Raw genomic sequence first — 26,649 nt, 5'->3', positions numbered from 1 at the left:
CGCTGTGCACACAGCCCTTCTTCACCCATGACCTTTTATTCATCTGATTATAAAATTAAAAAGATTTTCTTCTGTGCAAATATCTTCAAAGATTGCCTTGAATTACCATTACTCGTCTTGACTATCTTTACATCTTGAAGTATTTTAAAAGGTGCCTATTTTCTCTTTACATACATTCAAGCTTTTCCTGGTACTGCTAATGAAGAAGCAGAGCACATCTTGAACCAAACATTTATACTTACATATCCATTTGAAAATAAAGTCTTTTAGGTTAGTCAGACTTTCAAACATTTTGATCAGGCAATAAATATGGAATAATGTGCAAAAACCAGACACAAGAGGGATAGAAACTGCACAAAGGAAGTACATGCTGATCATGACAATGCATTGCATTAGAGCTGAACTTTACAACAAAAGACTTACAACTGCCAGATGCGGAAACTGCTTTTCACTTCTAGACTGGGGCACTCTTACAAACTATTATGCACTTTCATACACATGACATAGTTCTGAGCCAGTATTTGTGAGCTAGCTCACGTCCCAGAGGGAATACAAATGCACTCACATAGCACTCCAACTGAGATATAAACCCCTAAAATAAACAACCCCACTCCAGAAGTTTAGAAGGACACACCCAACTAACAAAATCATCATTTGAATTACCAAAATTAAGTGAATTAGACTGCGTTTCTTGGAGTTTTTATAATTCAGATCTGTCTCCTCAAAACAAAGGGTTTTTCACAATTATTCAGGGTTCATCTACGTGCGTATTATTGTGCTTATCAAAGACATCACTGAAGATGAAACATGCATGCTAGGAAATGAACAGGGGATAGTGAACCACAAAAAATAGCTTTGCAAACAACAGGAATGTGTATTGCACTGTAGAGTGTTTAGAGTGTATAACTACTTTAGAGTGTCCTCTATTCTATTAAGCTTTCTGAAAAGGCAGACAATTATTAATTCTCCCAATATGCTGCAATTGCTTTTGACATGTGCTTCCTTAGCCATGGAAAAAGAATGAGAGAAGAAATCAATGGGAAAAAAATTGCTGGGAAGACTGAAATTGCCTTAGGGATTTTGTTCTATGTAATACAATGGCCTAGGAATTCTATTTATAAGGAAGACACGGTATTTATATCTATTGATTTTTCAGGGACCTCTTGCAGTCTACAGTCTTAAAATTGCACCTGTCCTGGAAGTGAACACATCTTTTGTGAAATCTTGATGTTCTTCAGTGGCATTATGCTTACAGAACAGTAAATATGGTGTAAAAGAGGTGAAATAACCCCAGATTTTGTGCTCCCTTTGCAAGGCTATAAAACTTCTCTTATCATTGCACATTTAATGCACTAAGATTAAGTACTGGCTTGTGGACTGGAGTTTCACATTAGGGGATCTGAACGAAGGGCCACAAAAACATCAGTTATGACAGCTTGTTCCTAAGATCATTTAAATTGTCACCCAGACCTTAGGATACTTTGGAGTGGTCTCGGGACTTCCATGAACCTGGCTATAACTTCAAGAGTCAGGTCTCCTGGCAAGGGACTATCAAGCCACAGAGGATCTCTGGAAATACATTCTTCTTCTTGCTTTTACGGACTATGCTAGGAATGAGTAAATTCAAAAGGAAAGATCGACAGAGGCTCTATTTCCACTATCCCCGATCTCCCATCTCACCCCATTCCGAGGGATAGGTTAACTGACATTGCACGCTGCATAAAGTTTTTACGGTTGTGGAGCAAGGGCTGGGATGCAATCACACATTAGTCAGTTATCATCCTGCTGAAAGATATTGACAATGGATGTTTTGCATGACAGTTGAGCCGTATGTGTAGAAACGAAGGCATACTTTCTAATAAACAAGTAGTACAGTCCCTTTTGAAGCTCCATTCTAACCTGCTTTTAACTCCAAACTTTTAATATTTCAGAAATAATATGCCAGTTTAATATAAAACAAGACAAAAATGTTTTATTAATAGAGATTTTGTATGCCTTGATTACCACAGCTTTTCCTGTACCCAGGCCAGCTGGTACGATATGTACTATCTTCTATGTTTTGTTGCTGTTTTCTCGTATTAAATACGTCAAAATTTTATATTTGAGCAATAAAAGTTAGTAACATAGGTCTGATGCATATTAATGAAGGTAGAACAACAGTGTATAATGGTAGTATCTTGGAAAATCAATTAATATATTTATGGCTAGTGATAAAAAATATGAAAGATTAGGCAAGGGTGAGGTCAGTCAGTGGTACCACAACATGGCTTTGAGTGAGGACTATTTATAATCATTAAACAGATAACTGCATACTACTTTTCTAGTCAAAATAAATCTCTCTTCTTGTTCTATTTCTTTGCCTGACAGCCTGAATGACGCCTGACTGCAGAGGGTACATATGGGGATTCTGAAATTTAAACCTCTCTCCTCACCTTTTTGGTATGGTTCTGTCTAGATTCTATTCTGCCTGTCAGCCTAGACACCAGGCTGTTTATGGGCCCCACATACTCCTGTTTCCCAGCTTCCTCAGACAAAGCAAAACTACCATCTTTAACTTTCCCAAAGGTGCGTTTAGCAAATTAAGAGCACTCTCTTGGAGACTCACATTTAGCTTTGACGCCAACGGCAATAACTTTGCAAAAAGAGACTCTAGTTCCTCATTTCAAATACCACAGAAAGAAACTGAGGAAGGCAAAATGTCTGTATCCAAGCCTGGCTCAGTTACCTGTTCATTTTTCAATGCTCTTTCAGATTTGGTTGGAGTCCTTACATGTTTGGGACTACCTCACACAGTTTTCTCTCTGAATAAGGGAATATTTATTTCACCTCAGTCCCTGAGACAGCTTATTCTCTATTTGCTTTCTTTTGCCTCTCCTTTTCTAAAACGGCTTCTGAAAACTCTTTTTATTTACTGTCTCTATTTCCTTTTGAAAAGCTATCCCTCCTCCCTCCCGTGATCCATCTTATCAGTTAATCAAAATTGTCAAATACTTGACAGTTGTTAGCTACCCTTATACTGCAATTCAGGCCTGAACAATCAGTTTGTTCTGTGCAGTAGACAACTATTTCTCTAGAAGGGCTTTTGGGTGAATAACATCACTTGTATTAGATGTAACTTCTGCTGTTAGCAGTATGTTATCAACTCTGAACTTTACCCAAAGACAGAGGTTCAAATATCCCCAAAAGAAACTCTACATATCTAAAGTATAGCTTAAAAGATGACACAGGTATTCATAGAGAATCTCCAGATTCACGCTGCATTCCTTATTTCTTTGCTTACTAACTTTAACAAGGAACATGTCTCTAACCTAAGCTGTACAGGTAAGCACTGCAAGGCATCTTTCGCTACCTTTATTTGGATGGACAAAAGGGACATTCTTCATCTTGGGCCTTTCTTTGAGCTTATAAATCATTGTGTACCCTTGTGAGGGAAGCCAGAGCTCTGAAGTGGATGTGCCTGGATTCCATAAAGAAGAGTGGAAGGCTTTCACACTAAGAAAGGGCAGGTTTTGCCTGCGAAAAAACTCAACATTGTTTAACTTTCTGAATAGAAAACACTAAAAGTAACTGCAGAAAACTGAGCAGAAATAAATAGCTTTCCTAACTGTCATGGTGTTCTTGCAGCCGGACCCTTACTTTCAGTCAGCTTTCTCACCAGCAGCTCACTTCAGTGCTAAGACCTTCACCACAGAAAATCTTCTGCGACAAATCTTCCTCGAGGTTATCATGTGGCAGGGTGCAAAGAAAGATTCAAAGACATGTATTTTCACCCTTTTCCATTATAGATTCTGAGGGAGGGCCTGAATGTTACCAAAATTGGGCTTCTAGACCAGCCTCTTGCTTCTCATTTCAGGCTCAATGAATTGTATTCCCTAATGTTCAAGACGTCACATAAACCAAAACAAAGGGTGAGGTTAAACTCAAGGCTGCATATCTGGTCACTAGCAAGCACAGCACAGAGTCCATAAAAGGAAACAGAGCAGTTTGCTAAACCAGGCAATACATCAATCCTTTATGCTATGTACACTTTATTTACAGGACATTTGCAGATTTAGAATGACAATGAATGAAGGTGCAAAACACAGTTTGATTTTCATCATGTCAAGGCAGAGAGCAGAGTAAAAATTATTTGTGATTTTAACTTCTTTAACCAATCCCTAATAGTTAATCCAGATGCATTCCTTTTTGTTTACTCAGTCTTGTTTCTTATTACTTGCCCACCTTCTGCTTTATTTTATAGCCCCAGGTCGGCTCAGTGAGTCTGGGGAGTACTCAGTTTTACATGCACCACTGCATGGACAGATAGGAAGTTTTACCAAGGTCGACAGATGCTAACCTACTCAGAGAAGACAAGTTACTGCTGCTTCCTAGTTTGGCAAACTATTATTCTTCCATGGTATCCGTTTGGGCCACCTCAAAACTACAATAAAAAGTGCATTTTCCACAAGAAAGACAACAGTAAGAGCATGATAATATTTCACAAATACAGATATTTTCTCTTCTCTCATAGCATGCATGGAATTCAGTAATAATACCAACTATGGAAAGAGTCACTTAGTACAAACATCAGTTAGTCACTCTGACACAACATTTAACAGGTTCTTTTACACATAGATTTCACTCTTGGATTTCTTGGGGGAAATATTTCTGTTTCCCCCAAACCTTGATTCTTGTAAGGTACCTGTTATTTCTACTGCCAAAAAAATCACTGATCCATATGGTCTGACCTCTTAGCAAAAACATTTTCAAGTGTCAGCTGTTTTTGTTTTCCAGAAATCCGCCATTAATTGTTCATTCCCCCTGCTTAAAAGTAATTTTTGTGAGGAAAAAAAAAAGTCTATATTTCTTTTCCTCATGTATTTTAACATGTCTAAGCAACGTCACTGCAGTATCACAGACCGGTCATTTCCTCTCTCTCCTTTTTCTATGGCTTATAAAGAAAGTTGGTGTTAGTATAATAATGAATGGTTTGCTCAAGATCCTTTACATTTCTGCTGAAGTGCCAGGAGAAGAAAGTCAAAGCGCATTTGGATTGTCATTTGCACAGTTCAATTTCTTACTGTAACTACTCAGCAACTTCTTAAACCAAATAAAGCAAAGAATTCTGGAATGGACATAGTCTACACAATGAAGTCATCATTCCTAAGCCATGGTGCTATATTTAAATTGTATACTGAGCTACAGTATCCCACTTTGGTATGAAGGGTAATTCAGTCACTGATGGAAAAGGAAAAAACACATTTCCCCCCTTATTCTAACATTGTACAATATCAATTGTTTGCAACACCACTAGTAGGAAAAACGTATGTTCTTACCCCACAGCCTATTCCGTTGCCTGGTTCACACACAATTTTCCTCACTCCTGGTTCAGGAAGCAAACCCGCTCCGCAGCCGGGAGTTGGACATAGCACTCCTCCCATCTGCAGCACACACTCCTCAGCCCCATAGCGCTGGTAGCGGTTGTACTACAACATAACAGATTGGTATTAAACTTCCAATGGCATGCAACAGTCTGTGTCATACCCCCCCTCCCCAAACTTTGAGCTTGAATCTATCCCACATAATCAAGTCAGCTGTCCTAATGTCTCACATGCTAAGTCCAGGTTATTTGTCAAATGTCTAGAACTTCGCAGTGTTGCTAAACGGGGTGTCACACTGCTCCAACTCACATCATATGCATCACTTTCTGACTTGCCGCTATCATTTTATTATTATAGGGAAGACTGTGGCCAGTAGGTCGAGAGAGGTCATTCTCCCCCTCTACTCTGCACTGGTGAGGCCACAACTGGAGTACTGTGTCCAGTTTTGGGCTCCCCAGTTCAAGAGGGACAGGCAACTACTGGAGCGAGTCCAGCGTAGGGCAACCAAGATGATTATGGGACTGGAGCACCTCCCTTATGAGGAAAGGCTGAAAGAGCTGGGACTCTTTAGCCTGGAGAAGAGAAGGTTGAGGGGGCACCTGATTAATGTTTACAAGTACCTAAAGGGTGGGTTTAAGGAGGACGGAGCCAGGCTCTTTTCAATGGTTCCCAGCAACAGGACAAGGGGCAATGGGCACAAGCTAGAACATAGGAAGTTCCGTTCAAATACACGGAAAATCTTCTTTACAGTGAGGGTGACAGCGCACTGGAACAGGCTGCCCAGGGAGGTTGTGGAGTCCCCTTCTCTGGAGATTTTCAAGACCCGCCTGGATGCAGCCCTGAGGGATGTGCTTTAGGCAATCCTGCTCTAGCAGGGGAGTTGGACTAGATGATCTCTAGAGGTCCCTTCCAACTCTGAAGATTCCGTGATTCCGTGATTCTGTGATTTTCACTATGAGAAAAGTGTGTGAGATACTAAAATCAACAAATCAGGAGACTGTTTCTGTAAGTAACTTCAAGAACTCTTATACGGATATAAAAAATAATTGTAAACATCATAAATATAGTCCAACCACAGATACTGATAAATGCTGTATACAGATTGAAAAGAAACCCACAAAAAGCCCCAAGGATCAATAGCTAGAAGTACAGTATAATGTTTTAGACCTAAAAGGTTATAGAAATTGCCCAGCCAACTTTATTTTTTAAAATAAATTTCATGAAACTGACTGGCAAAATAACTCTCTGCCATACTTTTATTTCAATGTTAGGTGTTGTTCTTATCCAAGGTCTCCCAGGAAATTTTCTTAGTTTTTGTAGTTTTCATCTAGTTCCATCCCAATACCCTAAAAGGCCGTGGAAAGGCCTCTATTTTAATGATGGAGAGGCTGACACACAGTAATATTAAATAACATGCTCCCTGTATCCTCACTGACATAAACGCCTACTCTAAATGAGTGTTGCCATTGCAATAACTTTCCCTGGTCTAACTTACCCCGCTTTCAGCCTGAGATAAGCTGCACAAGTACAAATCATGCTGTGTACATGTAAATCACATCCACTCTAGCGTTCTATGTTGGTGCGGTTCCACTCTAGAGGCTATATAACCATTGCAAACTAGGCCTCAGAATCGCCTATAAATCTGATCTACTGTAGAGTGAAATAAATGAAAGCATTTGGTCCTAACAGCCCCAAAGAAAACAGGAAAATCCAAAAGGCCAAAGAGGAAGGGAGTAGTATGAATTTTCTCTGCGAGTGGAATGACTTTATGGTGCGCTAAAGGAACAAAACAGAGCTCTATGTTACAGCACTCACAACAGTATTTAGTGGTTCATAAACTCTTATCCCATAACTGCTCATAAAAACCCTGTTCCCTTTTTTTGGGACGAATAAAAAATTCTCTCACCATTCCGCACCCCTCTCCAAAGAAATCCCGCAAGGAGAACTGAAGTAATAGGACCAAAACCTCACACACAAAGGATACAAAGACGAATTTTAAATTACAAAGGCAGGGGTGCCACTGCGTATTTTGTGGGTACATTTAAGAATATTCTTCTACAAATGTTGCCACAACCCAGCTTGTTACACTGGGCTGTATGTGACTTCTTAAAACACTATAATATTTAGACATAAAAGTGTTGCATCACAGCAAAGAAAAAGTTTACCAAAATGGAAGTATCCACCTTTGTCAGTTAACAAAAAGTCCAACCAAACTTTCTCTCAAAAGAAAAGCAAAGTCTAAAAGGAGAGAAAGCCTTCAAAATATCACTGTGTGTGAAAGACAGAAATCCTCAATTAAGGATCTTGGATCTGGAAGATACCAGTATTTTGAGAAATGTAGAAGACATGTCTGCAAAGTCTCCTTGAATGCAGGGGCTCAGCAAGTCAACTGGTGTTTTTCTATTTTATTATTATGTTGTAACCTAGAGTAGTGGCATAAATATTTAATGTTGGACTCTGTCAATTTTCAGCAAAGTTTGTGATCCTTGCACTAACTACATGCTCAGTGCTCTGAGCCATTCTGCTGGCCTTGAACAGAAATATGGGTAACCACAGCTGCAAAACTCGCTGCGACCTCATTTTTCATTAGCGCAGAGACTGGACCTCAAGGTGAGGACAGCGATCGTCTTATCCTGTTAAGATGGAACATTGTGCTGGATGTGGGATCATCATCAGCTGCTCATTATGGAGGCAAACACCAGTGACATTGTAGCTGAGATTCCGTCAGCATTTCCTTTATAAATTCTCAGATGAAAACAAGGATATGCTTTCCAGTCATTAACTTAGCATAAAAAGGGCATGAAGAGATTCCTCCCGTCTCCTCTCCATTTCTTTTTTGATACACAAAAATGGAAGATAGGTAAGATGGGAATCAATCTGTCTTGTTAGAGAAGTTACAGAAAGGAAGTGTCCAGTCTACCTACTGGCAAGGTGGACAAAGCCATCGTATTCTGTCCCACAAATTTGACATTTTGTATTGGTTCAGCACAGGACTCATGCCAAAACAGTATAGCACTCTCATCGGTGATTTTCACAGTATAAAAGCCAAAAAAATGATCAATTTGAACACAGGAAAGATCTTACTAAATGCATTTACACATCTTGACATCTAGTTACCAGCTTGTTTTCTACCTTCAAAGGACCAAAACATTTTATCTGAAGTGATGATGCCTATAGTTGCACTGGTTGCTTGGACTCCTTTTATAATTAACAGGCAAGACAATCTCTTTCAGATTTGTACATCAGCATGAGAAGAACTGAGCCCTGGAGTGCCCTGTTCTATTAACAGAGAGATCAGACAATTTGCTAGATATCAACGTACCTGAAATCAGGTGACTCCCAAAATAGCTGCTTCAGTTCCAATAATTCTGAACCTAAGTCACCTGGCCTAAGCCATTTTTGAAACCAAGGTTTAGGTACCCAAACAGCTTAGACCTCATACAATTTTAGCTCTTCAAAAATTAAACATCTAACCTAATCAAGTCATAGAGGCTCCAAATACATTGAATGAGAAGAAATAAGATCCCAAGAAGGGAATTTATCCTGACTTAAGTGTGATGTCTAAGATAGGTAGGATGAATCACCCTGTGGAAGTGCTGTAGTTGAAGTTGAGAAAAATAACTTAGGCTAGATATCTAACACGTAAAGAGCTGTCATAATCTAACTCTTCTGCAAATTCAAAATATTTCACAATATCTATTACTCAATTATTATCAATGTGGCTCCTATTTAGAGATGTACTCATCATGTGTAAAACTGTTCTGCATGCTACAAGAAGGAAAAATATCTCCAATCTTTTTAGGAAAAACCTCTTATAAAGTTTAATATATGGGGAACTTGATTGAACTGGCATTCATGGCATCTGTTTTCAATTCCTGGCAGCTGCACGGCCTTCCTGTGGTTTTCACGTAAGTCACTTAATCTATGCTTCTCATCAGTTCCCCGTGTGTAAAGAGGGAGAATGATACTCGCTGATTTCACTGTAGTGTTAAGAGGCAAAATCCATTAATAGTCATGAGGACATCAAATACTATGGTAACGAGGGGCATAAAATTACACAGAAATCACCAGCCGTCTACTGCTGCTAGAAAGCAGCTTTTGAGAAAAGAATGTCAGGCATTTATATGCTACTCTAATAAGGTCCTCAGAAATACAAGTAGGTAAATAGTTGCCGGCTTCACCACAGAACCATATATTTCAATGCTTATTTGAAAAAACAAAAGCTTTCAAAATATGATTTACTCCAAACCACTGGTACTAAGACAGCTAAAAGTATATGAACAGTATGAAAAGAACTATGAAAGTAGCTGTAAAACATTCTGGTTTGTTTTGTCTTCTCTGAAAAAATGCATCCTATTGAGAACTTTCCCCTCAGTTTGTGAATTGTCCCAGTCAACCCAAATCTATACTTTTAATGGAATAAAATTTTGAGTGGAAAACATTCCCAGCTCTTCTTATGGTATTTCAACCATATCACAAATTTCTTTCATGCAATCTTTGCTCATAAAGACTTTAGAAATGATTTTTATAAATTATAGTGTGACATAGACACGGAGGCTGGATAATTGTAACCCTTTATTCCCTACTCCCCACTTTCCAGAGTGAGATGGTTTCCCTTGAGCCTTAGAATGGTACTGGGTTTTCAACCAGTGGAAATTCAATCATTTGATGTTGTAAATCAAGGGTAATTGAAATGCAATCATTGGGCTGACACAGGAATAAAACAGGTATAACTATGGGTTGAAGTCTTTTCAGTTACATTGAGATTCAGATACTAAGAGAAAACTAAAATGCACCTGGATGCACAAAACTCTTGCAAAATACACTTTGTGAACACAACGATTCCTTGCCATGTTATTTAATTTGCAAATTTTTATGCTTTAATATCATAGAATCATAGAATGATTTGGTTTAGAAGGGACCTTAAAAAAATCATCTATTACAACATCCCCTGCAACAGCACATGTGCCTTGTGCTATTTTAACTTTGCTTTTACACTTTGGGCACAGTTTTCTTTATTTTGCCCTTTTCCTCACACCCAAAAGCATCTGCTCAGTAGTAGGCTTGCAGGGAACTTTGGACAAAAATTTAACAGTAGATGTAAAGCTGAAATTTCTAATCTCAGAAAGGTAATTCGATTACTTGGTTCTTTAACTGCATGTAACAGTCTCAGAGGAAAGAAAATCTACTTTCTGGAGTCAGATTGTTTTTACTGCTCCTATAAATCAAATAACCATCTGTGCGTTTCAAAATCAGATTGTGGAGGCTATTAGTCCATAATGTAGACTAAGCACTTTGTTTATATGTATTATACACATACAACAAAAACAAGAAAAAGAATTAGTTCCATAATGTAATTAGGCAACAAAACCCTTAGTACTCATTGGACTAGTAAAAATACTTACAAAAGTGTCACCCAAAATATAGATTAAAAAGATGGACTGACACGACTCTCCATGGAGCACCCTTATTTTATTTTTCCAGAGTTATTGGGCTCCTTTGCTGGCCAGCGATATGACTGGAAGAGCAAGTTCAGAGCATCAGCTCCTTCTTGTTCGCACAGAAGCACCACAATGGAGACCAGAAAGAGAACCACCTTCTAGAGGGCTGGAATTTGCCTGATTTTGGAGAGTCATGGAAAATTGCATAAGGCAGTCTCAGGAAAATGCTTAGATAAGAAACCCATGACCGGACCAATGCAACACAATTCACAGACAAAATTAAACTAAACTGGAGAGGGTGAAAGAAAGGGAAGACTGCAGTTTGCAAAACAATATAAAAGAAAACACACCGTGAGAAGTATGAAAATAGAAAATAAAGAATGCTGAGAAGAGAGGACACTGGAACAGGTTGTAGCAGAAATCAAACTGAATATATGAGAGGCAACATGATGCAATGAAAAAAGTGGACTAAGCACAGTGTATGACTTGGCACCATATTTACAAACTTTCGGAAGTTTGTGATCTTCCAGCAGGTATTTGTGGGATCAGTCTGAATGGACTGAATGCTGGACGTTAACATTCAGTACCTTCCAACCCTTGTGGAGCTCGAATCCACATTCCTTTCTCCCCTACAAATGATAACCGCTGAGGCTGTAACTGATGCAAGGAAATGTTTTCAGTTGATGCTGTTGCAAATTGTGCAACTGAGATTCAGTGAAGTAGATAGTGGCTCCCAGGAATTCCACTTCTCAGGTCACAGGAGTGAATACATGCACATTCCATGAAAGAAAATCAAAGTCATCCAAGGCATGGAAGAAGTCCCAACTTCTTCATCCACCTGAGACCCTGAACACCGGCGTTCAAATCCTCTCTCTCCATTTAATGAAAACTGGGTGAAAAAGAATTCCTCTATTTATTTTTAGAAGCACTCAAGTTGCTACAAGCATCAATAGTTGTTACAGACAAGTAAGCAAATAGAAATTTGGGTTCTACATAAAATGACATATTTTTTGGTTTTGACAGGTAAAGAATACCCTTTAAATTAGTTTTGATCACAAGTACTTTTTCCTTTCTTTCTCAGCATTTCTTATCTCAGCTGTTGAACCAAAAAGAAATTACTTTTACTTGTCTAGTGCGCAGACAACAAGTTAAAAAGGGAGTAAGAAAGTAGAGGTGCTCGGCCTATGACAAGAACTCAAAAATGATAAAGTTCTGATAATCCAGGAGAGACAAAGCTGAGGAACTCACATGGATTTAAATTACCTCTGAAGTCAGGGAAGAAGGTGGTTAGGAGACACTCAAAGCAGATATAGCATGAAGAGAAAAGAGAGACACATCAACAGTCACATGAAATTGCAAGACTGTAAAACTTGTTGTGTAGTTCTAGCCATAAAAAAAAGGTGGTGTAAATGCAGTAGCTCACTTTTAGAGAGAGAGTGATGGGAAGGTGATGACAAATGCAACAGGTGAGCCAAATCAGATGGACAGAAATCAGATATTAGACGGAAAAGTGGAAGAAACTGAGAGATGCATGTAGGTATCACTCACACTGAGTAGTAGCTGGATCTAGGGGACTAGGTGGGAAAGCACAGATCTGCAAGGCGGTATACTGGTAAAGATACATATCTGAGAATACTAACAAAATAGCATGGTAATTATGAACTGGAGAAATTATTCAGTGAAAATCTATTCTTTTTTTTTTTTTAACTGCATGTGAATTATCGAGAGGTATCTTGTATTTTTTCCAGGTGTAGTTATCAAAAAATCTTGATCCACAAATACTTCAGAAGCACTTTGTTGATCATATTTGACAGTTTCCTGCACTAAATTCCGCTTATTAATTAGAATTGTCACATGACATTACTTTTGCTTGAATGGGTAAATATCTATTGGTTTAAAACTGACTTTATATTAACGTTTTGTAGCATATACTTAAAAAACATTCTTCTAGCAAGTATTGCAAGCAAAAAAATATTCGAAGGACTTTCCCCTTGCCATACACACATATTGTATACAAATTCCTTTAAAACCTCAATTAATGTTAAATGATTTCTGTCCACACTGTGTTCTTTTAATACTAGGTTTCCATATCTCCTGAAGTTACAGCTCACAGCAAAACCTAGCACAAGTCCACACCACCTTTGGACAGCATGGGGATGTGCGTCTGCAGATTTTCAAAACAGGGTATTCCTTTGCATACTTTGCATAAGTTTTCCCCAATGGGCAAGGAAATGGGGGCGCGGGGGGGAAGTAAGAAAAAGAGTGCCCCATTCAGGCTTGCTCTGATTCCAGGGATATAAACGCCCACATGATTTCTAAAGAAAAAGTGAGCAGGGATATGACTTGCAGTAGCAGCTGATAGGAGCGATCTGTTAAAATTGATCATTCCCCTGTCAAAACATCAAGCAACTGGCCAATACATTCTGCAAAGTTGTCACAGCAGATGATATAGCAGAGAAGCGCAGCTACACATTACTTACCAGCTTCTGTTCCGGCCACTAGCGTGTCTCATCTGCTTCATCTGCGCTGTGACCTGTTGGGGGCACTCAGGTATAGCAGCAGATTGCATGCATTTGCGTTATTTGTTTTCCCTTCCAGCCTTCAGATGTAGCTGCTATTTTATTCATGAATCTCAATATTCTATTTAAACAATTAAACAAGATTTTTTTTATCACTTCGGGGAGAAGAGGGAAGTTTCTCAGAGAGTCATTAGGGAGACTCCATAACAGTTCACTGCAAGTCATCTTGCTTTGTTGATATATTGTAGTGTTTAGGTCTGAATTAAAGTGTTCTCTCTGCTGTCTCTGGCACTGGCTTGTTGAATTACCTGCCTTCCACTGTACTTGGACAGAGCCCATATTTAGTGCATCTTTAACATATTTTTGTAAGCAGCTTGTACTATCACCACCTGTAGAACCATTTGCATTTACTTGCAGACAGCCAGCCTGACAGGGCAAATTGCTACTGCAGGAGACTAATTTTCTTATATTGTGCTAATTTTCAATAGCTTCCCAGTTAATAAATCTTTCATCCCAGTCCTGAGTGTATCTCAGGTACCTGTGAAGGGAAGCAGTTAGCCAGCAGGTTGGACTGCATCCATTATGCTCAGGGAAAATAATGGATTATGAACAGTGAGATCAAATTGCAAGAAAAGGCTCAACAGTGCTAAGGAAAGTTAGAAAGCTTCAGGTTTTGCCCTTCCTGGGGCTGTGTGTCCAGGACACTCTTTTTGCCTTGCACAGACCTTTGCACACTGGGAGAGCCTGTGAAAAGGAGGTCCAAAACAAACCAGTCAAAGCTGCCTTTGTAGATTTTTCTAGGTCAGACTCTCTGGCACCTTCTCAAAGGGTCAAGTATCAAGTGGGGTGGCAATCTGTTGCTAAATGTATTTGTACTGCATATTAAGCCAATCACTCTGGAAGCTGATTTTATGTGGTAAGTTAGGTACCCACAATCCATCATGTACTAGGGAAGCTTGTACTCTTCTGTTTTACTACACAGACTATGAGAACCTCTTTCCATAAAGTCTAAAAACAAATCCCTCTTTAAAAACTAACTTATTGCCACTAACTAAACCTTAAAAGACAGACTTTTCAGCTAGGATGAATTTTCCATAATGTACATTCCTGAGGGAATAGAAGGCATGGGATTTTTACATGTCCAGGAGACTACCGAGAAGTTTGACTATTTGGACAACTGTTTTACTCTTATAGAACTCCTTTTAGGAAATATTAATGAGCAGCTCTTCATGCTTCAAGTTAAACACGAAGCCTTTTTTCCTCAGCATTAGTTTTCCTTCAATGCTTACATTTAGATAAAGAAATATTTCATATGGATAGACAGATAGACAGGCAAACACATGTTTTCGAGTGGTGTGATCCTGCAAGCTGCTCAAAATCTTTCCCTCTTAATGACGTCAACAAAAATTATATACGGTCAGCATTTACAGGAAACAAATACTCGATGAACAAAAGGTAGAGACCAGGGTTTTGTATTAGGAACAGTTGCTTGATTTTTATTTGACTGAAATTTGTTTGATAATGGTAAAAGAGTTAAAAGAGTAAGCAGACTTCACTAAGGCATCTGTATTGCTGCCGTGTGGCGTTTTGATTAAGTATCTAGCGTGATACCAAATTAACATGCCATATATTAAGAGGACGAAAACTTAGCTATCTGGCATGTCTAAAATATAATTGTAAATGGGCAATCATTTGTGTGTTTCCAGGTGTGTTTCCAAAAATGTCCCAAAGGTATTGATTCTTGACCTTTCACCACCTAAAATTTTTATCAATAACTTGGAAGAAAACCAAGAACATAGAACATTAGTGATAAAACTCGTAACAGTTTGAGAAGAGGAAGTAATGAACATGTAACACGGATGATTTATGCTACAGGGGTATCTGAACTGTTGGTAAACTGGGATTGAGCAAACAACTTTTCAGCACAGTCACATGTAAAGTTATTTTTCTAGAAACAAACTATCACCCACAACTGCAGAATGGGATTTCTGTCTGGGAAGAAGTGTGATGGATTGTGAGCTGAATCTGAGCTGTGTCCATCCATATCCAAAAGCACTAAGGCACCTCTTAGATGAAAAAATAGAAATCTGTAGAAGGGAAAATATATTCCTTATTGAACAGCCACTGATTTAGCTGGAACGCACAAATTCCAGTGGGAATGTCCACTTCAAACTGAAAGATTCCTTCATTCAGTCTTAAACATATCTAGTTGACAGTCTGACTGACAAGCAGACTCCCTTTTGCTCTACATGCATTTCCTAAGTCCTGTTTCAGGGGTGTGGTGGCTTTTTCTGAGATGCATTCATAGGTTGAAGTAATTTTTTATGATGATGATCACCTACTGCCTTGTGACAGGACAAAGAGAATTGGAAATGTAAAGGATCTGGACACTGAGGAATGGGAGATATGCAATGTAGGGAGCATACTGGTGCTGGTAGAGTGGTGGAAAGAAAAGAGGCTGGGAATTTTTGTCTTTCACTACTGAAAGGTATAATAGGATTGAATGTCTGCAAGTGATTTGTAAACAAAGAATGGATGTTTTTCTAGGCAATATACTCCAGTTTAAACAAGAATTAATCCAAGAAGGTCATGTAATGTGTATTCTAAAGGAGATCAGAAGAGATTATCACAATAGTCCATTCTGCTTTTATAATCTGTCCTTAAATACATAAGCATTTAAAAAATAAATCAAGATTGGACATGAAGCAGTAACATGCCCCTATTATTCTTTGACTGTTGCTTGGAGTGGAAGAAAATATATGTTGGTTGATAATGCTGATATTGTAAACAATCTGAATAAAAGTGTTACAATTAATTATTATTTTTCTTATCAAGTATGCATGATAACAGAAAAAGACACACTGTAGATCCTTTTAGAAAGGATATATAACTAAATAAATATAAGAAATAAGTAGATACAAGCTCTTTAGGAAGGACAGGCAGGGTAGGAGGGGAGGACGTGTTGCCCTCTACATCAGTGACCAGCTAGAATCGATGGAGCTCCATATGGGGAAGGACGATGAGCTGGTTGAGAGTGTATGGGTTAAGATTAAAGGGAAGACAGGGGAAGGCGATGTTACAGTAGGGTTCTGCTACAGGCCACCTGACCAGCAGAGCCAAGCAGATGAGGCCCTCCATAGGCAGATAGAAGTGACTTCCCATTGACAGGTCCTGGTCCTTGTGGGGGATTTCAACCACCCTGACATCTGCTGGAGGGACAAAGCAGCAAGGCACCAGCAATCCAGGATGTTCCTGGAATGCATTGATGACAATTTCCTCCTTCAAATGGTAGAGGAACCAATAAGAAAAAGTGCTATGCTGGACCTTGTTCTCACCAGCAGGGAAGGGCTGGTGACCAACGTGAGGCTCAGGGATAACCTTGGCTGCAGCGACCACAAAGCGATAGAATTTAAGATCCTCAGGGCAACGAGGAGGATGTATTCCAAGCTTACGACCCTGGACTTCAGGCATGCAGACTTTGATCGCTTCAGGGATCTCCTGGCAAAAGTGCCATGGGACAAAGCCTTAGAGGGAAGGGGGGCCCAGGACAGCTGGTTAGTATTCAAGGATCACCTTCTCCGTGTCCAGGAGCAAATTATACCAACAAAGACAAAGGCAGGAAAGAATGCTAGGAGACCTGCCTGGATGAACAAGGAGCTCCTGGACACACTGTCACACAAAAAGAATCTTTACAAGCAGTGGAAGAAAGGACAGCTGGAATGGGGGGCATAAAAGGAAGCTGTCCAAGCAGCAAGAGACCTGGTGAGAAAAGCTAAAGCTCAGTTAGAATTAAATCTAGCCAGGGAGATCAAGGGAAACAGCAAAAATTTCTATAGGTATATAAATGGTAAGAAGAAGACTAGGGAAGGTGTGGGCCCCCTCAGAAAGGAAATGGGGGAGCAGGTGACAAGTGGTATGGAGAAGGCCGAGGTTCTCAATGACTTCTTTTCCTCAGTCTTCACTGGCAAGGGCTCCAGCCACACCCCCGGAGTCACAGAAGACAATGGCAGGGGTTGGAAAGAACTGCCCATTGTAAGTGAAGATCAGGTTCGTGACCATCTGATGAACCTGAAAGTGTACAAGTCCATGGGACCCGATGAGATACACCCACAGGTACTGAGGGGACTGGCGGATGAGGTTGCTAAACCACTCTCTATTATATTCCAAAAGTCATTGCCAGTCTGGTGAAGTCCCCACTGACTGGAAAAGGGGAAACACAATCCCCATTTTCAAAAAGGGAAAGAAGGGTGAACCAGGGAACTATAGGCCAGTCAGTCTCACCTCCATGCCTGGTAAGATTATGGAGCAGATCCTCCTGGAGGCACTGCTGAGGCAGAAGAATAACAAAGAGGTGATTGGGTACAATCAACACGGCTTCACCAAGGGCAAATTGTGCCTGACAAACCTGGTGGCCTTCTATGAGAAGGTCACGGCATCAATAGACAAGGGGAGAGCAACTGACGTCATTTACCTGGACCTTTGACACTGTCCCGCATGACATCCTGGTCTCCAAGCTGATAAAATATGGCTTTGATGGACAATTCAGTGGATAAAGAACTGGCTTGACGGCCGCACCCAAAGAGTGGCTGTCAATGTGTCCATGTCCAAGTGGAGGCCAATGACAAGTGGAGTCCCTCAAGGATCTGTACTGGGACTGGTCTTGTTTAACATTTTTGTCAGCGACATGGACAGTGGCATTGAGTGCACCCTCAGCAAGTTTGCCGACGACACCAAGCTGTGTGGGGCAGCCGACATGCTGGAGGGAAGGGATGCCATCCAGAGGGACCTTGACAGGCTGGAGAGGTGGGCCCATGCCAACCTCATGAAGTTCAACAAGACCAAGTGCAGTGTCCTACATCTGGGTCGGGGCAATCCCAAGCACCGATATAGGCTGGGCAGTGACTGGCTTGAGAGCAGCCCTGAAGAAAAGGACTTGGGGGTGCTGGTAGACGAGAGGCTCAACATGAGCCGTCAGTGTGCACTAGCAGCCCAGAAAGCCAATCGTATCCTGGGCTGCATCAGGAGAAGCATGGCCAGCAGGTTGAGGGAGGTGATTCTCCTCCTCTACTCCACTCTCACGAGACCCCACCTGGAGTATTGCGTCCGATTCTGGAGGCCCTACTACAAGAGAGATATGGACATGCTGGAACATGTCCAGAGAAGGGCCACGAGGACGATCAGAGGGCTGAAGAACCTCTCCTGTGAGGACAGACTGAGGAAATTTGGGTTGTTCAGTCTGGAGAAAAGAAGGCTCCGAGGAGACCTTATTGTGGCCTACCAGTATCTTAAGGGGGCCTACAAGAAAGCTGGTGAGGGACTTTTTAGGGTGTTAGGTAATGGTAGGACTAGAGGGAATGGACTAAAACTAGAGATGGGTTGATTCAGATTGGACGTTAGGAAGAAGTTCTTCACCATAAGGGTGGTGAGACACTGGAACAGGTTGCCCAGAGAGGTGGTGGAAGCCCCATCCCTGGAAGTTTTTAAGGCCAGGCTGGATGGGGCTTTGAGCAACCTGATCTAGTGGGAGATGTCCCTGCCCATGGCAGGGGGGTTGGAACTGGATGATCTTTAAGGACCCTTCCAACCCTGACAATTCTATGATTCAGGACTTTGCCTGAAATTCCTGCCTGTCTTCATTTACCTTGGTTTTCGACTAACTTCTCCCTAACTGTCAATGTGGGTGGTAACTTCAAGAGTTACTGTGGTCACCAGCAGACTCCTGATAACACTGCTTTTGTAGGGAGAGAATACAATTGCAATATTTGTTATACTTGTACGGGCTTATGGAATAATTCAAGCGTCATGGCAATGTTCACTTCTTGCAAAGAAAGACATTAGTTAATACCATAATGATAACCTGTTATTCAAATAACCTGTTAGTATAGCCAGCATCAGAGAAAGGCGAATATTTATAGGTCAGACCCATTCTGCAAAACAACTTTCCATCTGCATAGTTTTATGCTCCTAATGCATGACAACAAAAATTTCTCATCTGTTTAAGTGCATTCAACACAAAGAGGAGTAATTTCATAACGAAAGCCTGAAAGGATACCAAAAATATTCCAAGTGACAAAAATACTGGTTTTATTTGATTAGTGAGGCTTTCCTTATCAAAGTCCTCTACTCTTTTCAAGGCTTCTCTTACTAGTGGACAGAAATTAATTATCTTTTCATTTATGGGTCCTTGTGGTTTACATCATTACACTTCTGGAGTTTGTATATGATCATATAATTTAATACTCTCTCAGTGCAAAGGTGTAAGGGTAGCCGAGTGGAACAAAGAAAGTATTAAGATTACATAAACAATCTTAAATCTGACATTTCCTAATGTCTGAATTCTTCATTTGTACTCTTCTAGCTTTCATTTTTATATGTACCACATCCTTGTCTAAAAACCAAACAGGAAAAAAAAAGAAAGTCCATCAATTAAATCAATTAAATCAATTAAATTCTATTGCTCTGCCAGTGGCCATTAGCAAGGCTGAGATCTACAACTCAATCCTCAGAGCCAGTGGCACTATCAAGGTCTGTCCAGTTCAACCCTCTCGCTCATACTTGCAGTCTCTTGGTTTAGCTGTTCCCTACTTTTCCTTCAAATCTCTCCTTTTCTCCCAATCCTCCTACTCTGCTTAGCTTCACCTCTTCGTGCAGCTCATTAAGTACAGCTCTTACTTTATTTACCAGTTTCTTTAGCAAATTTCCATATTTGGTCATTTCCTTCCTGTCCTTGGTCCCAGTTCCTTGTCAGACCTTTATCCCTACCATTCCAGTTTCTACTCCTACCCTCTTTCACCAGCCATCCCCATCTCTCCAGTGTCCCCAGGCTTATTCTCACTCTGCCCTCCATTTGTCAGCTGTCTCTTGGGCCCACCAGTCCTGGGCATAATTTCTTTTATTTTCCCTTCCTAAATTCTCAATATTACCAGATTCCTGCTTCCAGTATCTCATTCTGTCTTTTTTTTTTTTTTCCTGTTTCTGTCAGACAAACCCTCCCACACTCCCCTTCATGCTGACTTCTTGCTGAGGAAAAGCTGAGTCCCTGAGGAATTGAGCTTTTGACTTTCTATAACAACTGAAGTTGGGGGCTGGTGGAGGAAAACTGGAAGTCTAGAAAATGTATCAGCAGCCTTAACTGTAATAAAAAAAAAGGGAGAGTGACAGGGAAAGGAGAAGCAAAAGGGTGTTCTTGACAATATGATCTAAAAACTAAGAAGCCAGACTTTGAATTAACATTTCAGGAGCTACTCCAGCCTCTGTCACAGCCCTCATATAACCTTGTGCAAGTCCCTTGGTGCCAGGTTCATTAAAAGATGCAGAGATTCTCATGTACAACACACTAATGCTGAGCTTTCAGGCCCTCTGTCCCTAGTACCTTCAACTCTATGTCAGGCAGTTAGGCTTTATAACCAGTTCATTAGGAGAGATACTTCAGAGACAAAGACAACTTGAACTTCAGGAGCACTAAGCATTTGAAAATTCACCTTGTCGCTCAAAATTTGAGGCCATTTTCTCAATACCTCTGTACATTAATTTAATTATTGACAAAATAATAACTATGACCATGTTGTGAGTGCTGTAAAGCATACTTCACTTATGCTATCCTAAGATCCCTCTACAGAAATAATTTCCTGAGTACAAAGCACTGCTATAATAATGAATAAGAAACACACTTTTAAAAGAGAAAAAAGGCCACAAAAAGAGATGGATAATACCATGTGTAGCTGTAAGTATCAATCCCTTAGTCAGACTGTTTGTCTATCTGCTGCTTTAGAGAGCCTGTTTACTGCTGTAGTGGAAAGCCGAAAAGCTGTGCCAGATAGCAGATGTGGCAATTAATAACCTGTCAAGGCTGATGGATAGAATGAAAAAAAATCTCACATATATCTCCTGTGTGTTTTTTCCCCCACATTTCAGGTCATTTGGGGTCATAAGATACACTCTGCCTCCCTGGAGAGAGATGAAACTGTCTCATTAGCGTCTATCTTTCATGACATTAAGAGGCTGCCTTTGAGATGCTAACTCACCTGTTCTTCTCCCAGAATCCTGAAGTGATGAAGCTCTTTAATCAAGGAGTCTGGACAGCCAGCTGTTGGAAAGAAACAAAAATAGGTATTTTAGAACTTCCTGTCAGTGTAGTTTCAGCACAAGATACATAGATGCAGAGAGGATGGAATATACAGATTACCTTAGATAAAGATTAGAAAGATTAGCCATGGTTCTGCAGGCACCAGAATGCTGAAAACCATCTATCAAATAATCCTTCCACATTTCTGAGCATGCTACCTGGAATGCTTAGAAAGGTTATTTTCCGAATATTTTAGCCCTTTCCCCAAAGGACTACAAAGGCAAGATGAAAAGGGCAGCACTGTCTGCCAGATACCACCAGCCCCTTAGTGTAAACCAAGAAGCCTGTTAAAAGAGGACCTCACATCAAAACCTTGGAGCTGCCCAACGCTGAATTCTGATTCACACACCAGGTTTGGACACATTTCTAAGCACAATACAGGTTTTCCCTAATTCCCTGAAGGATTTCATAGGCCCCAAAGATCACTTCAGTTTTGTTTGTTACAAATATAACCCATTTCGCAAATACGTAGTTGTCAACCACAGGTGTAATACACTAACCAACTATGCAGGCAGGGGAGCGATTTGCCAGAACTCTGCAATCAGATTAACGTTCAGTTGCTACAGACTTTCACATCGGTACCAGCCAGTAAGAAAGAATATGTCTTGGTAGATGCCGTGCACTTTACTGACCTGCGATTACCTTCCTGGTGATGAAATCCAAGGCTGCTACTGACTTTTGTACACTACTAGACTTATTTCTGGCAAGTGCAGACTGTGAAAGCAATCTGGCTTTATTCTTCTCTACCATAAATTGAAGCATCTGCTTGTGAACAGAGAAAATTCCTTAAAAGGAATTAAGAGCATACTTCTCCCCAGAACATACTTCTCCCCAGAACATAGGAGGAACTACGATTTTTATCAAGCTGCTTTTCCGCTGATGCAACTACAAATAGTTACCTCTCACTCTTAATGACTGCTATTAAAAGGATGCAAATGAATTTAGAGACAGTTGTCAGGAAATCTTCGTCAGCGCTGCAGCTTCAATCAAAGCCAATGAGACATGGCCTACACTCACGACTTCTCTTGGTATAGCTGTCTTAGGGATACAAAGGTAAAAGCTTGCATACTTGCAAGCAACGCAACTAAAAAAGGCAAAAACCCTACTATACACACAATTATGCTAGTACAAGTCTTCTACTGGTATAACTTTTTCTATTTAGGGAACTGATTTAAATGATATTCAAATCATCTTCTTGCTGGTAAATGCTTTATCTCCATTCAGAGGAGGTACAGGTGGAGAATGCGCTACCAAAACAACTTCATCAGCAAACCCTTTTAAAGGTAGCCAAGGTTTAAGAAGGCCTAGGTTTAATAATATGGTAAGAAATACCTATTAATGGCTTGTCTCTTATTAAATATTAGTGTTTCCTCTCATTTAATAAAACTCATGATTTTCTTATAGGCTTCTGTACACCCACCTCTTCCCTCCTCTTGCACCCAAGGATATTCATGTATCTGAATGCGGGGTTTTAGCTCTGAGCTATTTTTTCTTAATGGGTTTTTACTCTCCTCAACTTCTAAGAGCATAACCCCTGTACCACCTTTAGTTTTCTCTCCTCATTTCCACCATGCTTAGGCTCTCACTGTTAATTATTCTGTATCTTGTTCTCAATGCACTTAAAGTTGTCCTTACTACTTCCACCACAGAATCACTGCTATGCAGCATTTTTCTGTCCATTTTCCATTTTTTCCAATTTCCATTGTCCATTTTCACTGGGATTTACATCTCTTACCTTCTAGCTCATCCAAACCCTAAATGTATCAACTCTGTCTCACTAACTTCTTGACCTGAGACCTGACTTGTGTTCCAGACCTGTTGACTTCTCTGTGTTTCAGATCAGAACTCACTCTGTAAAACACGGTTCCTCTTTCTTATCGCAAGCCCTTATATAATTATTATTTTTTTTCCGCATGTAATTTTCCTTGAAAATATAGAACCATGGAAGCATAGAATAATTTGGGTTGGAAGGGCCCTTTAAAGGTGATCTAGTCCAACCTCCCTGCAATGACCAAGGACATCGTCAACCAGATCAGGTTGCTCAGAGCCTCATCCAGCCTGACCTTGAATGTCTCCAGGGTTGGCTCATCTACCACCTCTCTGGGCAACATGTTCCAGTGTTTCACCACGTTCACTGTAAAAAATCTCTGCATTAATTGTACACTGCTCTAGGAATTTCTAACTGTAGAGGATAATTATGATTTCATGTAATACTGTATGTTAATCTTTGGCAGATGTTAGCTTTGTAACGCCAACTAAACTGCTTTCTGCTTGTCTCTGCTTTTTGCAGTCTTTACAGCTTCTTCTTTAACCAATCATTTCTTTCTTCCCTCTTATCCTTTACAAGTTATTATTCACTAAATCCCTTAAGATGGAGAAGTTTCCTTTTTCTTGCCTAGCAAGAACTTTTTCCATTCTCCTTAAAATCGTATTTCCTGAATGTCTATTTCTCCCAGAAATCCATCCCATTCTGCCCTCATGCATAGTTTATATAATTTCCCTTATGTAAACTGCTTACATGCATCCTCTCTTTCTTCCATGTTAGACACTATAAACACCTTGGAACGAAGGATCTTTGTTTGTAAAAAGATGTACAGAAGTATGAAGATATATATAGACATTATTATGATGATGATATAATATATAATTACAATATAAACACTTTTATGTTTAATTGTTACTAGTTGTCCACTGCTGCATTCTATTCCCAATGCACTATTTTGTATAGTCTATTTTTCAGAGACTTGCCCAATCTAGTTTTCAATATTTTCATAGTCCACACTTTCACTTGCAAGTTGATTATGCAAGAGATCCTGAAGTTCGTAGCAAAGAAGGAGAGAGCGCTTAAAAACCATGTCACTGCTGGCATGATGCTTTCCAGCAATGACTTCAGAAATGTCAAATACATGCAATATTAACACATTAGCAGTCTACTGTCTGTAAGAAGGTCCTTTAGATTTTAACACTGCAGAAGCAATAACTTGAGGGAACAATGGAAATTATTGTTATCAAACAATAACTTGAGGGAAACATGGAAATAAAGAAGAAACATAGAAAAAAAAAAAAGAAGTAAGACCAAAACATCATTCTTTCTTTTTTTGGATATTTCTGGATGTATTTCTGGTATTTCCTATTTCTACTTTAATTTCTTCTGTTCTGTAAATGAACCTTTGTAAAACATGCTCCAATGCTGTGACCCATTTTTACCAAATGTCTGGGAGTTTTGCAAAAGTGTTGGATGATGTTAAATTCCTGCACTGTGACTAGAGGCAAAGGCTATAGACAAATAACCATTCCATAAATAAAAGAAAAGCGATTAAAAAATACCTACTCTGCTGAAAAGCATTGAGAACTATGTGTTCCATAAAACCACTCATATATCCATCAGCATATTCATGTATATGCAAACACACATGGTGACTTGAAAATTATTACAAGTTAAGCACAGCACCCAGTGGGTTCACTGGCAAACTGTGCACACCAAAGGTTAAAAGAAAAATGTATTTTCTAAGTCTCTGATGTGCAATTAGCGCGTGCCACATGAAATTTAGGTTTCTGCTATTTTGTGTAGAATGCTTTGAGGATTAGTTTTTATGCCCTCTGTAGTACAGAAACCCTTATAATCAGTGGTCTCAACAATTACTGAAACTTTCTGTTTCCCTCTTCCCAATTATTACTTGAAAAAGTACACGCATCCATGAAATTTCCACAGACATAAACATAACCACAGGAATATTAAATAAATCAATCAATAACAATTACACATAAGACTGTTAAAAGGAAATGATGCAAAAGCATGGACAATTGCCTTTAATCAGAAGCCAAAACTCAGGATTGAGGACATCTGCAGACTGATAAAATGGCAGCTAAATTGTTTATTAGTTCCCTCTTTCAACTCAGATTCAAACCTATGTGTTTCATATGTTCTCAGCTACAATGACTGTTACAGGTTTTTGCTAACTGTAAAGGCAGAGCAAGATGTAACAAATGTAAAATTGGTGCAAATCGTTAGTATTTTTATACCACTTTTTCATCTGACATAACTCCATTGACCTCGAAGTAATAAGACCCATAAAAGTAATGTGATATCTTAGGCATGAGCCTGAGCCTAAGCAGAAAACTAAGTTATGAAGGGATGATACCCAATTCACAGCACCAGCAGCTTTATAAACTCATCACAAGTAATTTCTTTGCTCTATTTAAGCATTTATTACTTAAATTGAATTTAAGCATATTATTTCCTTCTAAATACTCCACCATACCCACGACTATTTGTTTGAATAATTTTGTTGTTGGTTGATTCTCATATCGCTTTATTACTTAACTCCAAATATGGCACTTGTGAATGAAAGGTACATTCAAAGTTACAGAAATTTGCAACTGTAAATTTACAATTTACATTGTGATATTCTCTTTATAAAGATATAAAGGCATTTTTAATCTGTTCATATAAGTATACGTATCTCCAAGGGAAAAATAAAGATGGAAAATTTAGGAAGGACAGATTAATGCCTCCTAATATCATAAATCCCCTGATTTCAACTGGTCTAAACACACGCTTTCAGCTATACTTGTAATTAAACTATGATTCTAACTACTACCAATTTAATTACCCAGGTCTTCACATATTTTTCTCAGACAGAATTAGCTTCTGGTTTTGTTTTTGCTTTAAATTATCACTTTGTATGACATGTTCTCCAGTGAGGAGATGAAGGAAAAATTAAATCAACCCTTTAATATTGCATAAACTGGCAAAATGAAAGCAAAAAATGGCTACTGTTACAAATACAACCGACTGAGAACCAGCGCAAGTGCCAGGGCCCTGATGGCACCACCAGCCCCGACTGTCCCTGCCCGGCCCCTTGGGGCTCCCCCCAGCCCAGGACCCCACGTCAGCCCCCGGGGCCATCAGCCCCTGCCCCAGCGACACCACAGCAGGGCCGGTCTCCAGCTCCCCACAGCCCTGACTGGCCACTGGCCCCCACCAAGCCAGGCCCGCCCGCAGGCCCACGTTCAGGCCTGGCCTCAGCCTGTGCCCGTCCCCAGGAGGTGCCTGAAGCTGGGGCTGTCCTGGTGCCCAGGCTGCCTGCTCCTGGTTTGGGGTGGGACAGGCTCTGGCTGAATTTTAGCCTCAGAAAATCACAGAAAATCATACAACCTCTTCATTGACTGTAGTTACAAGCATACGTATCACTACTGCAGGA

General features: G+C 39.9%; 1 protein-coding gene across 2 annotated transcripts in view; it reads right to left on the bottom strand.

Moving 5' to 3' along the window:
- The window catches only part of PRKN (parkin RBR E3 ubiquitin protein ligase), a 781,894-nt gene that overhangs the window by 116,668 nt on the left and 638,577 nt on the right, over positions 1–26,649 (bottom strand). For both annotated transcript variants that reach the window (XR_008465680.1, XM_054196729.1), the window contains exons 8-9: positions 21,345–21,406; positions 5,316–5,465 (exon numbers count right to left, since the gene is read on the bottom strand). Coding sequence is in view for 1 of the 2 variants with exons in the window: in XM_054196729.1 (XP_054052704.1) it covers positions 5,316–5,465; positions 21,345–21,406 (212 nt within the window). In the remaining variant the exon portion in view is untranslated. The remainder of the gene's footprint in view (positions 1–5,315; positions 5,466–21,344; positions 21,407–26,649) is intronic.

The sequence above is a fragment of the Rissa tridactyla genome, chromosome 3 (genome assembly GCF_028500815.1).
Source record: "Rissa tridactyla isolate bRisTri1 chromosome 3, bRisTri1.patW.cur.20221130, whole genome shotgun sequence".
NCBI classification, from domain to species: domain Eukaryota; kingdom Metazoa; phylum Chordata; class Aves; order Charadriiformes; family Laridae; genus Rissa; species Rissa tridactyla.
This window is presented reverse-complemented; position numbering and strand designations above follow the sequence as displayed.